The sequence below is a fragment of the Diceros bicornis genome, chromosome 10, assembly GCF_020826845.1.
Source record: "Diceros bicornis minor isolate mBicDic1 chromosome 10, mDicBic1.mat.cur, whole genome shotgun sequence".
Classification (NCBI taxonomy): Eukaryota; Metazoa; Chordata; class Mammalia; order Perissodactyla; family Rhinocerotidae; genus Diceros; species Diceros bicornis.
In genome coordinates this window covers 50,834,937-50,849,039 of record NC_080749.1, presented here as the reverse complement: position 1 = coordinate 50,849,039, position 14,103 = coordinate 50,834,937, and the positions used below count along the sequence as shown (strand labels likewise).

Sequence of the window (14,103 nt, the reverse complement as noted above, 5' to 3'; positions counted from 1 at the left end):
GAAAAATCAGCAAACATTAAAAGTTGAGGAATTCAGATTTCTGAGGAAAAGCTTACGAGCTAGAGATTATTTAATAGAGGAGAGATGGGTACTTCCATCTCCATATCTTGAACAGGGAAAGTGTGAATTTTGAGAGTTTATTTATTCGCTGGCTGTGGGTTTGCTGTGAGCCACTCATAGGATATGGATAGGAATGTGATGGAGTACTTACTGCACTCTGTGGAGCTCATAACTGTCTGAGAATGGCAAGGCCTCTGGGAATGACAGTCTTTTCTCTTCAGAGATGAGGACCTGCCATCCTGGATATTTTCAGTGTAATAGTGGACACTGCGTGCCTGACCAATTGAAATGCGATGGAATTGCTGACTGTCTTGATGCCTCTGATGAAGCCACTTGTCGTAAGTTGCTAGATACCTGTGCCACTGTTTATCTGAAATATATGGATATGGCAGTTTAGACCCTACCTCTCCCATCAGCCACCACTTCTTAGGTTAGAAGACCATAGGTATTTTCTCTTCAGCATTCATTGATAATTATCAGTTCACCTGGGATCTGAGTCACAATATCCATATATTTCACAACAGTCATTCAAGTACATTTTATTAACAATATTTTATTTTATTTTTTGGCGGGGGGCGGTGGTGAGGAAGATTAGCCCTGAGCTAACATCTGTTGCCAATCTTCCTCTTTTTGCTGAGGAAGATTGGTCCTGGGCTAACATCCATGCCCATCCTCCTCTAGTTTGTATGTGGAATACCTGCCACAGCATCACTTGATAAGTGGTGCATAGGTCCGCGCCCAGGATCCGAACCCGCGAACCCCAGGCCACCGAGGTGGAGCCCACCAACTTAATCCCTATGGCACAAGGCCAGCCCCTTATTAACAATATTTTAAATAGAGAATATATGAAGTATCTGTGCTAACAAAAGTATTTGTCTTTTATATTTGTCTTTTATCAGTTACTATACAAATCATTAATTGGATAAAAACATTGTGGATAAAAGAAGAATATTTGAGCAATGAATATATGGATATAAAGAACTTGGGTTGGGTATTAGAACATACTGTATTTACAGCATTAAAATTTTTCTGAATTGCATGATTACATATAAAAAGTTATTTAAAAATGTAAAGTCAATATGATCATTCACACTTTAATCTTTATGAATCACTGAATAAATATTAACTGTTGATGATTATCCATGATGATATTTTTGGTGATATGGTTTCCACATCTTAAAACCTGGTTTCAAAGACACTATATAAATGGATGATGGGTAAAGCCAGTGCGGACGCTGAAGAGTTGCACTTGCCTATCAAGAGAATGTCTAGTGCTATCCATGTAATAACTCCTGTCATTGAAAACTGAGCATGGATAGCTGTCCTTAAGAAATATTCCATCAGAATTTCAGACAGTTTAAGGCCACAATACATCTGAACGAATAAAGAAGAGCAGGCTATAATGGAAAGAGGTAAAGGAGAAATAGCAGGCTAGCTTTCCAAAACTAGCAACTTTTTCTAATAATTTGAATATGTTTCCTCCCCACCAACAGCCACTCGCTTTCCCAATGGTGCATACTGCCCAGCTACTATGTTCGAATGTAAAAATCATGTCTGTGTCCAGTCATCTTGGAAATGTGATGGAGATAACGACTGTGGTGATGGTTCTGATGAAGAACTTCATCTGTGCTGTAAGCAGGAGAGAAATAGAGTGAATGGGAGTGGTGTTGTCTGGCAAAATCTCAATGTTTCTTATGTGGTGCATGTGATCCTATAGGGCAGTTGTACAATTTTTGAGTACCGGGCCCATGATCTGTGTTACTGTGATTTCGCTTGGGCTTCCAGCTTAGTTCTCTATTTGAAACATGAGAAAGTTGGGCAGACATCCATGGTTTTAAACATTTTATGGCCTTAGAAAACAATTTCCTCAAAAGAAATCTTACTTGGAAGCCCAGTGTGCATAGATAGAGGCAGATCTGTTGTGGTTGAAGTCTGGTTGGAGTGGAGGTGTTGTACCTCTCCTGCTCCAGCCTACTTTCTGTGCCCCTCAAAGCACCTCCCTCCAAACCCCTAGAGCTTCATAGAACACCTTTAGGAAACTTTAAGACTAGTTAATTCATAAGGTCACTTCCCTTTACATCATAATTCAAGGCCTGTAATTCCTTTCTGTTGTATGATGCGTGTTTATTTTTTAAACCAGTGAGTCTTGATTTGGATACATATCAGATCACTCGGGGAGAGGTGTTTCAAAATCACATGCCCTGGCCCCACCCCAGGCTTAGAATCCCCTAGGATGAACCAGAATCCCCTAGGATGGGGCCTGGACAAATGTATATTTAAAAAGCTCCTTAGCTTTTAATTTAGTCTCCTAGTTAAGAATTACTGATTAGAGTTTGTTTCAATCATTTTGAGTCATTGGAGAGCCTCTAGGGCAGTAATTCTCAAAGTGTCATTCCTGTACTGGGAGAGTCAGTATCTCTTGGGAACATGTTAGAAATGCAAATTCATGGGCCTACCCTAGACCTACCCAATCTGAATCTCTGGCAGTGGAGCCCAACAGTCTCTGCATTTACAAGCCTTCCAAGTGATCCTGATGTAAGCTAAAGGTTAAGAATTTTATGTAAGTAAAAGTCCTCAACACAGGAGAAGGCACCCCCAGAAACATTACTGCTGGAACTCTTGATTAGTTCTCAGTCTGACTCAGCTGCAATTTGCCTCTGAAGTTCACATCACTCTTCTGTTCTGCTTCTTAGATTCATCACTATTCGTTTTTAGCCCAGGGATTTGACTCTAGAAAATGCTATATCAGAGTATTTCCTTGCCTTCAGAGAACTTGAATTAACATACATTGTATTTTCACAGTGGCATCCCAACATTTTTCTTGCCACCTCTTTTCTTGTTAGGAACTACCATGTTTTGTCTTGTTTTTAACTTGATGCATCTTGAAAAATATCCTAAGCATAGGTAACTTTCAAAGAAGTCCTTAGGAAGTTGCTTCTCTCTCTAAGAGAAAGTGCCCATAACTAGTAAAATTAAACTGTGGAGAGGCAGAGACACAGCCGTATTAAAAACTGACCAACACTGTTCTATAATGTTGCACTTGCCTTTCACAGCAAACAATTCTTGCAATAGTTCTATTAACAATACTTCTAAGAACCAGCTCTTGGATCTGACTTTTTCCCCCCAAAACAACATCATTACAAGTCTCTCCTCTTGCTCCTTGTGTGTGGTGCAAAGGCAGAAAGAAAATCAAACAGCCAAAGTCCTTCATGAGGAAGAAGAACACATATGTGTGTTGAATTGTTGAGTTTACCGAGTTCCTGGTACAGCCGTAGAGGACTATGCCCCCGCACCAAAGAAGTAAGGGAGCCAGGTTCTACCCTTGGAGAAGGGTACCTTCTACCTGCGAGGACGCAGGTGCAAAAGCATCAGCTAGAGATCTAACTCTGGACAACAAGATGAGTCAGGGTTTGATTGCAAGAGATCAACTTTAAATGTAGGAGGGAAGGCAAGTCCATCATGGTATAAATCTTTATGCTCTGTTGGTTCAATGACAGCTGCAGTCAGAGGGACAAACAGTGGCCTCCTGGCTGTTAGGATAAGAGTCCATGTGTGGTCCTGCCGGCCTCTTGAGCCTCATACCATCAACATCCTCCTCATTCCGTGCTCCAGCCAGAGACCTTTATTCAGGTCCAAACACCTGCTATGTTCCTTCCTGACTCAGAATCTTCACGTGTGAAGCCTCTTCTGACTCCTCCTCCTCCTCGAGATCTATGTCAGACCCCCCCCAGTGGGTGCTTTCATAACACATCTCCTTTGTGGCTCTTATCACAGTTGTAACTGAATGGTTAATTTGTAAAGTCTGGTTAATTTGTAAAGTCTGTCTCTCCGCTAGCATGAAAGTTCCCTGAGGACGAGGACTGTGCCTTTCCTGTTCTGCATTGTATCTGGTGCCTAGCACAGTGACGTGGTGTGTACTAGATACTCAAGATGTATTTGTAAATTGGTTGATCGAATGAGCAAATGAACAGATGAATGAAGCAAGCCTGGTGCTGGCGTGGGAGTGTTTTAGATATTGACACTTAACGTTCTCCTCTTAACTTGTGCTTTTGTTTTTCCATCTTTCCTTTCAGTGAATGTTTCCTGCGAGTCACCACACCGTTTCCGGTGTGACAACAATCGCTGTATTTATAGTCACGAGCTGTGCAACCGTGTCGATGACTGTGGAGATGGAAGTGATGAGAAAAAGGAGAACTGTAAGCAAAAGTCAGAAGGGAGAAGAAAAAACTAGGGGCCCCAAATTGTTTGCAGTTTGCAAAATGTACCCCTGGGATTAGTTTGTTCTCTAGAGGCTCATGCTGCGCTTATGACTGCAGATCTCTGCTGGCGCAATTGTTTACAGGATTCTAGAAACATATGCATTACTCAGATGCAACTCTTCCCTGCTTATTCTTAGCTCATTTGAGCCAGATGTTGGCAGGTCCCTTCATTTTTTAGTCTTGGTTTAAGCATTCCGTAAGCTTTTCTTTCCTCTTTTCTCTTGCGAAAATGAAAACAAGCACTTACACACTGGTTGAGTCACTTCACAAATTAATGGTTTATTTGTTTTCAAAGATGAGGTTTGGTTCCTCTTCAGCCTCGAGTTACTAATTATTAATCTAGGGACATGAACTTCTCAAGACCCAGCTGAAAAGATCATGCTAAGCATCGCAGCACTGGTGTTAGCAGAGCTCATCTAATATTCCTCTTTAAAATGAACATTCATTTCCCAAAAGAGAAAAATGATGGATTATTTTAAGATAGAAGTTTCAAACTGGCTGCGTTTAATGTTTTAGATATTGAAAAATCTGTGCTTTTCCATTTTGAGAATGTTTTATAATCTATCCATTGAAGGAGAGAATTGATTAATTTTCTGGGCAATTGAATTTACCTAGAAAAAAGTTGGTAAGGAAAATTATTTTCCCTGACTCCAATTACTTTTTTTCCTAAAAGGATGTTATGTGGGAAAATTGAGATAAATGCCTAATTTTTCTATTTTCCATCCCTTGTATTGATGTGGCCTTGGAGTGCTCACTGCCAGCTCCCATCCCAGAGGGGGCTGTAGGTCAGGAGGTCTTTGACACTATTGCAATGTTCAAGTTTGTACCCCTCCCCCCAGCTTTTTTTTTTGTGGCAGAGATGAACCTGTGGTTATAACATTGTTAATACATTTATTTGAGGCATAGCACAAAAGGATGAAAACCCAGAAATAGAACATCAAAAAAAAATGTGAGCCGGTTTCCCCTTCCCCTTTTCACTTCCCATTTCCCCTGTTACAAATGCCATATTTTACACAATTTTCTTTATTTTAAAAAGGTTACAGGTAACACACACAGTCACATGCATGTGCTCACACACACACGAAGGTGATGTAGATAGACATAAAGAAAAAGTGATTTGAAATCTCACCACCTAGACAAAAGACTACTAACATTTACATCCTTAAATCTTAAGATTCCTTCATGTGGTGGGCTGGCCCAGTGGCGTAGTGGTTAAGTTCTAGTGCTCTGTTTCGGCAGCCAGGGGTTCACAGGTTCGGATCCTGAGCACGGAACCACGCACCGCTTATCAAGCCATGCTGTGGCAGGCATCCCACATATGCAAAAAAGGTAGAGGAAGATGGGCACAGATGTTAGCCCAGGGCCAATCTTCCTCAGCAAAAAAGGGAGGATTGGCAACAGATGTTAGCTCAGGGCTAATCTTTCTAACACAAAAAAAAGATTCCTTCATGTGTACGATATCAATTTAGAATACATACATATATATATACGTATATATATACATATATACGTATATATATACATATACATATATATATATATATAGACTCTATTACACAAACTGCCTTATAAACATATTTTAAAAATTTTTAGCTGCATGGAATTGCATTTAGTCATTTTTTAATATGTTTAATTCCCAGTTTTTTGTTTTTCTTTCATTGAGGTAGCATTGGTTTATAACATTACATAAATTTCAAGTGTACATCATTATATTTCGACTTCAGCATAGACTACAACATGTTCACCACCAAAAGTCTAGTTGCCATCTGTCACTGTACACATGTGCCCCTTTACCCCTTTTGCCCTCCCCCCTGCCCTCTTCCCCTCTGGTAACCACTAATCTGTTCTCTGTGTCTATGTGTTTGTTTGTTGTTTTATCTTCCACATATGACGGAAATCATACGGAGTTTGGCTTTCTCTGTCTGACTTATTCTGCTTAGCATAATACCATCAAGGCCCCTCCATGTTGCAAATGGCAAGATTTCATCCTTTTTTAAGGAGCAAGGCAATTATAGCACATGGTCAAATCTGAGAGTGGAAAAAGAGGTAGTAAACTTTTATTCTTCCCAAGGAGCAGGATGTTAGAGGAATCACTGCTAGTCATCACAATGGACAAACTGCAACATTTCCATGGCTTAAAACAGCAGAGGTTGATTTCTTACTCATGTAAAGTTTGACGAAGGTCAAGTCAGCCCTCCTCCGTCCTGTAATTATGCCATCTGGAACACATAGTCTTCAAGGTTGCCAGGGCAGGAGAAGAGAGAAATGGAGGAGGCACACAGGTCCTTAACTTCCTGGGCCTGGAAGTGACAGACGTTGGTTGGAACTCCTGCTCACAGTCCTTTGGTTGGAACTAGTCACATGGCCCCAATCTAACTGCAAGGGAGACTGTGAAACACAGTGTATACCAATTGTTTCTATCACAATTTACCCTTGTGTCACTAAACATCCCTTTACACTTTTCTTTCTGTGCATAGAAGACCCTTAACCCGTCCCCAAAGGATGTAACTCATAATCCCATTCAGTAACTGAAATCCAGAGCTCTGGATCATAGGCATTAGTCACGCCTTCACTTGCAGATGTGGTTCCTCTTGGTCTGGAGACCCATAAACTAATAGACTAGTTTTATTTATACCCCCTGCCCCCAACAGATAGTGGTAGAACAGGGGAAGCATAATAGAAATAAACGAACATTCTCATTGGGAAAGAAAGAATTAGAGACTCATCACAATCACCAGTCTGTAACAATTCTTAAATGCCACTGGGGTAGGGTGACACATGTTGGCCTAGGGCAGTCCTGATTTATGTCTGTTGCCCTGGTGGAATTATTAATAGTGCCCCTTCCACTCTCAAAAGCATACTGACTTGGAGTCTCTCACGCACCTTTGTCTCAACTGATTGTCAGTTACATTCAGGCCATCTAGAAAAATGGATGAGCAGTGGTTTTTAGCCAACTAAGAGGTTTTACTGGGCCTTTGTGTCTCAAAGCCTTTTAAACTCAGACTCTTACTGTTTGGGATCTAAATGCAGTTGGCTTTTCCCACAGTGCAAATTCCTGGACTTTATTTTCTTTCATTTCTGCTTGTAAATCAACCACTTCCTCCCTGACCTTATCTCTTTCTTATATATCTTGCCAAACTCAGGTAACAGCAAGCAGTGGTCATTTACTAACTTCTGTTTTCCAACCTCTTTCCCTAGATTGACAAGTTCGGTAAGCACATGGTGTGCTTTCCAGTTTTTCTAAGCTTTACCAAATGCTTTGCCATTGCATAACACAGGTCTCCATCTTTCCTGCCTCCAATATCACTTTCCTCATTGCTTGCCTCCTCACTTTGATGCCAATGACAAATATTTTAGGTTTTTGTTATGAAAGTACCCTACTTATATATTATCCAGGGTAATTAATACTAGCTGCCGCAACCAACAAATTGCAAAATTTCAGTGGTGTGACATGACAAAAATTTATTTCTTACTCATGTAAAGGCCAATGCAGGTTGCACAGCCCTCCTCCTTGCAGATCGGCCACCTGAAACACATGGCTTCGAAGGTTGCCAAAGCAGGGAGGCACATGGGTTTTTAATTGCTTTGGCCCAGAAGTGGCGCCTGTCATTTCCAACTCATAATCTGTTGGCCAGAACTAGTCACATGGTCCCAACATAAGAAATGCAGGGAAGCATAGGCTTATTTGTGAGCAATAACTGTGTCTGCCGCAGAGGGAAGCATCTTGTTCCACAGAAGAAAAAGTTTGACTTTAACTTGTTCTTAAATTATAGGTGAAGGTGCGACCCCTAGACCTTGTAAAGAGGATGAATTTAAGTGTAGCAATGGACATTGCATTTCACAGCACCTGGTATGTGATGATTTCGATGACTGTGGTGACCATTTTGATGAAACGGGTTGCAGTAAGTAAACACTTATTTTTATACTTCATTGTAGTAACTCAGGTTTACCTAATGAAAGCATGCAACGATAATGACATAATTCTCTTTAATTCACTTTGTGCTCTGAACTGCAGTCCAGCCCATAACTACCTATTATTGAACACTTGTTCCATACCAGACATTGTGCTAAACACTACACTGGTTTTCTTGTTTCATCCTTGTAACAATCCTATGAGTTAGGTATTATTCTCTCTCTCTTTTAAACAAATGAGGAAACTGATTTAGAGGTTAAATAAATTGGCCATGTCCTCCTGCCATGAAGAGATTGAGCCAGGATTTGAACTCTGATCTGCCTCACTGCAGAGCAATCCTCTTCCCAGTGCACTAGGTGCCTCTCAGGACCTTAAAGCTGCATATTTTGTTTATCAGTCTGCACATTTTTTCATCTTAAGCCAAATGCAGTATCTTTGGCCTTTAGTGGAAGAGCTTCTAAGGGTGGTTGGTAAGGATGGGAATGTCACAGGGGACCTTGGAAGGAACATTTATTTTTATGTTTAAAGTAGAGGAGGGACTTTGTGTTGGAAAAGGATGATGAACATAACCAGGGGATGGTTCTAGCTCAATATTGTGATGGAAATGTTAGAATGTCATGCTAATAATTCACGCCTTTACAGTCCTTTATGGCTCCTAGGAAATGCTTTCACATGGATTATCTAATTTGTCACTCAGGCTAGCCCCAGTGGATCACTGTTATTATGTCTATCTAGATAATAAAGCTCAGAGAGCTTAAGTAACTTGCTTGAGGTCACACAGAGTGGCAGAGGCAGAATTTGAACAGTCCTGTGACTCCAGGCTAAGAGAGCTGGCCTCTAGTTCCTCTGCCACTTGCTGTGCCACTTTGGGCACATATTGACCTCTCCAGGCCTCAGTTTCTTCATAGGAAAAAGGAGCGAGTTCTTCAAACTCAAGGAGCCTGTGACTTAATCGCTTTAGTTAGCTCCACATGGTTTCAACTTCTTGGGCTTTAATTGCTTTTCTCTGAGGCATCCCAAGGATTTCCTGGTAACTTTTCTCCTGTGTGGGCTACAAAGGAAGATAATAACCAGCCATATTGAGTTGATTTGCCATTTATTTCACACACTTTCTCAGTGAGGCTTGGAGTTTTTGACATAATAAAGTGAGATAATTAAATATTTAAAAAGCACGAACACAACATGATTTGCAAAACTGGATGGTATTTGGGTTCTGATCCCCAGAGACTGATATATGAATGGTTCCAGGAGTGTGGAGTGTTTCCACATTGGGCTTCGGTCAAACATTGCTTTCTCTTTTAGTTGCTCATGCCAATTAAAAGGCTTAAAATTGACTACAGTACTTCTTATTCAAATGACATTTAATTAAAAGCAGGGTTTATTTAAAGGAACCAAGTAGCACAGACATTAATTTAGGTATGGAAGCAGCATTTCTTTTCAGATATTAAGTGGATATGTGATACAGAATTCAGTCTTACTGCAGTGGGCTAATAATTCAGCTGAGACATAGAATTCTTGTTTAAAATACCAGTTCTTAGGTGCTGCTAATCCACTTGCCTTTCTTTTCTTTTCCTTTTCTCCTTTTCCTCTTCCTCCTCTTCCTCCTGCTTCTCCTTTTTCTTTTAAACAGGATCACTGAGGTGTTTTGAACATATGTTTGCTTTTTAAAAAATATTTTGAAATTGAGAAAGACATTAATATTTTTCTAGCACCATTAATATTAAAGGGAAGAAGTTAACCTCAGTTTGCAAATATTATTTACGTGATTATAAAGGTAGATTGACTTGCTGTTTCTCAGTCAGGTAGTTCTTATTCCTTCTTCATAAAATGGAAAATAAAGTTTCTATCTTATAAATAGAGCATCATATGTCTGGGTTGAGGGACTCTGTTGTTATATGGATTAAAATGATTGTTTTCAAATGAAAGAAGTTACAAGAAAGTCCTCAAATTTAAGGAACAATCTCATAATGCTATGTGATTTCTGCTCTTGTTAAGGACTGTTGCTTCACAAGAGTACAACTCACTCAATGGAGCACTTGGTCCAGAACTTTTTACCTCCTGGGACCCCTAATCATATTATAGATTTTAGAGCTGGGAGGACATTATAGAGCCTAACTATGTACGTGAGACTCAGAAAGGTTATATGACTCTCTCAAGGCTATTCAAGTTAATAAAAATAGTTCACACTTGTTGAGCAATGTAGAGGAGACATCACTACCAACCTTACAGAAACTTAGAAGATAATAGGAGAATACTATGAGAAACTTCGTGCCAAAAAATTAGACAACTTAGGTGAAATGGACAAATTCTTAAAAAGACAGAAAATGCTGAAACTGGCTCAAGAAGAAGTAGAAAATATGAATAGACTTATTTTGCAATATGTCATTGTTAAGAGCTCAGACTAGACCTTTATTGTAAGGCTTTTATGTATACAGCTTTGAAGTATGAACTGCAAGGGGAGCATTTTATTGAATGTCATTGTGCTTTATTTTGTAGTTATTTTTCTTTTTTAAAATTCAATGTTTTTAGTCTATTCAAATCACATATACTTATATCATCATTGTGCCCTGAGGGACCCTGAGAAGTGATTAAGTTCACCTCATTGCCTACTGTAGAAGACAGATAGATAGAAATATATTTTTATTTGAAAGAATTCAGCCAGGAGATACCACAGTCTCTTTAGCTAAAATATTCAGAAGGCTGTGACCAAGAGACATTTCATTTGAGAGTAGATGAAGCTTGGATCCCTTATGGAGATAACCACCACCCCATCCCGACCCCCATTATCACATACATGTGCAAAAGTATTTCTAAATATTTAAAAAAATTTTAAAGGCATATTCTATACTAGCGTTACAGTCATTTTCTCCACTTTTATTATAGCTATTTCCCATGTTAAAGTATTGTTTGAAACGATGAATTTTAATGATTACATAGTAATTCTTCATGTAGATAATCCTAACTCATTGATTCTTAAGATGCATGTTTATTTTCACATTTGAACATCTCTGAAACCAGGATGCATCTTACAATTGACAACAAGCCATAGTGTAAGTCCTAGACTTTTTCTATTTTAGTGTTACATAAAATAATGGTGCATCAGTGGTATCTTAGATTTGGTAAAATACAATATGTCATAATTTCTTTCCTATTGTTGAATGTACATTAAAGTTGTTTCCAAATTTTCTTATTATCAATAATACTACACCTTAAACATGAATCATAGTGCAGATTTTTTATTCCTTCTTGAGGGAAAATTTATTAACCTGGAATAATTGGGTAAAACAGTGAGTATTTTTAAAGTCCTTGATACAAACATGTTGCAAAATTCCTCACACACACACACACACACACACAACAGCATTAAAGATAGTGGAGCAGATGGTGACAGTTGTAAAGAGCCTCTGGCTTCATAGTTCTGGAGTCCAGAATTGGATGCTCTGTGGGTGACCCTGGCAGTGCTGAGTATAATGGGAAATTGCCTCAAGGATCTAACATTGCATACATTTGTGTAAATGGCATTCAGGCCATTACCAGATATCTAAATACAGAGGCCCCCAATCCTCTACAAAGGGTTATGCAAAGGGGTCATCTCAAGATGTCCTAGGGCCGGCCCCGTGGCTTAGCGGTTGTGTGCGGGTGCTCCGCTGCTGGCGGCCCGGGTTCGGAGCCCGGGTTCGCACCGATGCACCGCTTCTCTGGCCATGCTGAGGCCGGGTCCCACATGCAGCAGCTGGAGGGATGTGCAACTGTGACATGCAACTACCTACTGGAGCTTTGGGGGAAAAAAATAACTAAATAAAATTATAAAAAAAAAAAAAAGATGTCCTATAAAAAAAAAAAAGATGTCCTATAGTTGGCTATGGGTAGGTGTTCCTTCTGATATACCACTTGACTGTTTATTTGTGGCTTACTTGGTTTATACTTTTCATTTGTAATGCTGGAATTTTGGTTTTCAGATACAGGAAAAGAAAGATCATGTGCTGAGAATCTATGTGAACATAATTGTACCCAGTTAAGTGAAGGAGGATTTATCTGCAGCTGTAGACCTGGGTTCAAAGCCAGTATTTTGGACAGAAACTCCTGTGACGGTAGAGTATATTTCTTCCCTTTCCTGTTAGGAGAACCTTGTACTTTTCAGGTTCTGCACTCATTCCCTTTTATTAAACCACTGTTTAATTCCCTTAATGGGGCTAAACACATGGTTCTACCTCATTAAAATACTCAGGTGCACCCATAACTTTACTGTTAGAGGGTGATGATCAGTTCTGAATGAGGTTGTTAGCTATACATTCCTGACTATATATAACCAATAATGACAAGTGTCAAGATCTATTTTCCTCATTAACTTCTTGGGTCATGAGAAAAAAAAACAACACTTGGATGCCGATTTCTTTTTTTCCATGCCGTCTTAACAGTGCCTAGCAGAGCGCTGGGCAGATAGCTCATCCTTGGTAATGTCTGCGGAATTGATATGATATATGAAGGCCTTGGTGATGATAGCTGCTTATTGTATCAGTGTGTGAGATGAAAGGTTTTTTAACAAACACAAGTCCTACTTTCTTCTTCTTAAGTCAAACAACATATATTTATTATGCATCTACTTATGTCAGACATGAATGAATTCTAAGGTATGGAGTTGGAGGGTATCTTATCAAGACGGTAAGTGATAAGTATGCTTTTCAGTGTCTGGTTATTTGAATTTACTGTTTCTAATTCATCATGATGTGCCATACTCAGATGACTGGAACAGTTCTTTTGGAAGCTGGAGCTTAAGAGCTCAATAGAAAAACTAAAGCAATGACTCCTATTCCTGAAGCTAGTTAGCAAAAAAGAATTGGTTCCAAACAACAACACAACAGTTGCTTCCCGAAAGGGGAAATTTTGTTCTGCTGTTGTACAGAGTCAAACTGCTTCAGTTTAAACTCTGTCTTTACCACTTACCAGCTTTGGGACTTGGGGTTTAATGATAGTTCATACCTCATAGAGTCTTTTTGGAAGATTAAACGAGGAAAAGACATGAAAAGCATGTGAAACAGTATCTGAAACTTGGTAAGTGTTCCACAAATGTTGGTATCATTGCTTATTTTCATCTACAATCTTCGCGGTTCCAATTGCTTATGAATATGGATTTAAACAGAAGCAGGGTCTCTAAGGAATGGAAGGGAGCAGATGTTGCATATTTGGTTTTATTTTGCCTACAGACATCAACGAATGTGAGCAATTTGGGGTTTGTCCCCAGAACTGCCAAAATACCAAAGGAAGTTATGAGTGTTCCTGTGCCGAAGGCTTCAAGTCTATGGGTGACCACTATGGAAAACGGTGCGCAGCTGATGGTATGACGGGTTCATGTGGGGATTAATTGACTTTCGGAGAAATAAATGCTGATGAGTATAATATACCAGAAAATAAACTTTAGACTCTCAGAGTCTTATTTTTATTTTATTTTTTTTTTGTGAGGAAGACCAGCTCTGTGCTAACATCTGCCAATACTCCTCTTTTTTTTTTTTTTCCGCTGAGGAAGACTGGCCCTGGGCTAACATCCATGCCCATCTTCCTCCACTTGATATGGGACACCGCCACAGCATGGCTTGCTAACCGGTGTGTTGGTGCGTGCCCGGGACCTGAACCAGTGAACCCCGGGCCGCCGCAGCGGAGTGCGCACACTTAACCGCTTGCGCCACCGGGCCAGCCCCTCAGAATCTTATTTTTAATTCACCAGTTCTCTTCCAACACACATCCAGTCTCTTCTCTTTCTTCTCCTGATTAAAACAATAACTGCAATCTCCTAAAAATACGTAGGAATTAAAACAAGAGTCAGATGTGACTTATTATTCTTGCCTTAGCCTCTTGTCCACCTTGATAAAAACT

The 14,103-nt window shown here is 39.7% G+C and overlaps 1 protein-coding gene across 2 annotated transcripts in view; it reads left to right on the top strand.

The window, feature by feature from the left end:
• The window catches only part of LRP2 (LDL receptor related protein 2), a 203,622-nt gene that overhangs the window by 166,211 nt on the left and 23,308 nt on the right, over positions 1-14,103 (top strand). For both annotated transcript variants that reach the window (XM_058549201.1, XM_058549200.1), the window contains 6 exons: positions 282-398; positions 1,554-1,691; positions 4,134-4,256; positions 8,093-8,221; positions 12,192-12,323; positions 13,437-13,568. In XM_058549201.1, coding sequence (XP_058405184.1) covers positions 282-398; positions 1,554-1,691; positions 4,134-4,256; positions 8,093-8,221; positions 12,192-12,323; positions 13,437-13,568 — 771 coding nt within the window. The remainder of the gene's footprint in view (positions 1-281; positions 399-1,553; positions 1,692-4,133; positions 4,257-8,092; positions 8,222-12,191; positions 12,324-13,436; positions 13,569-14,103) is intronic.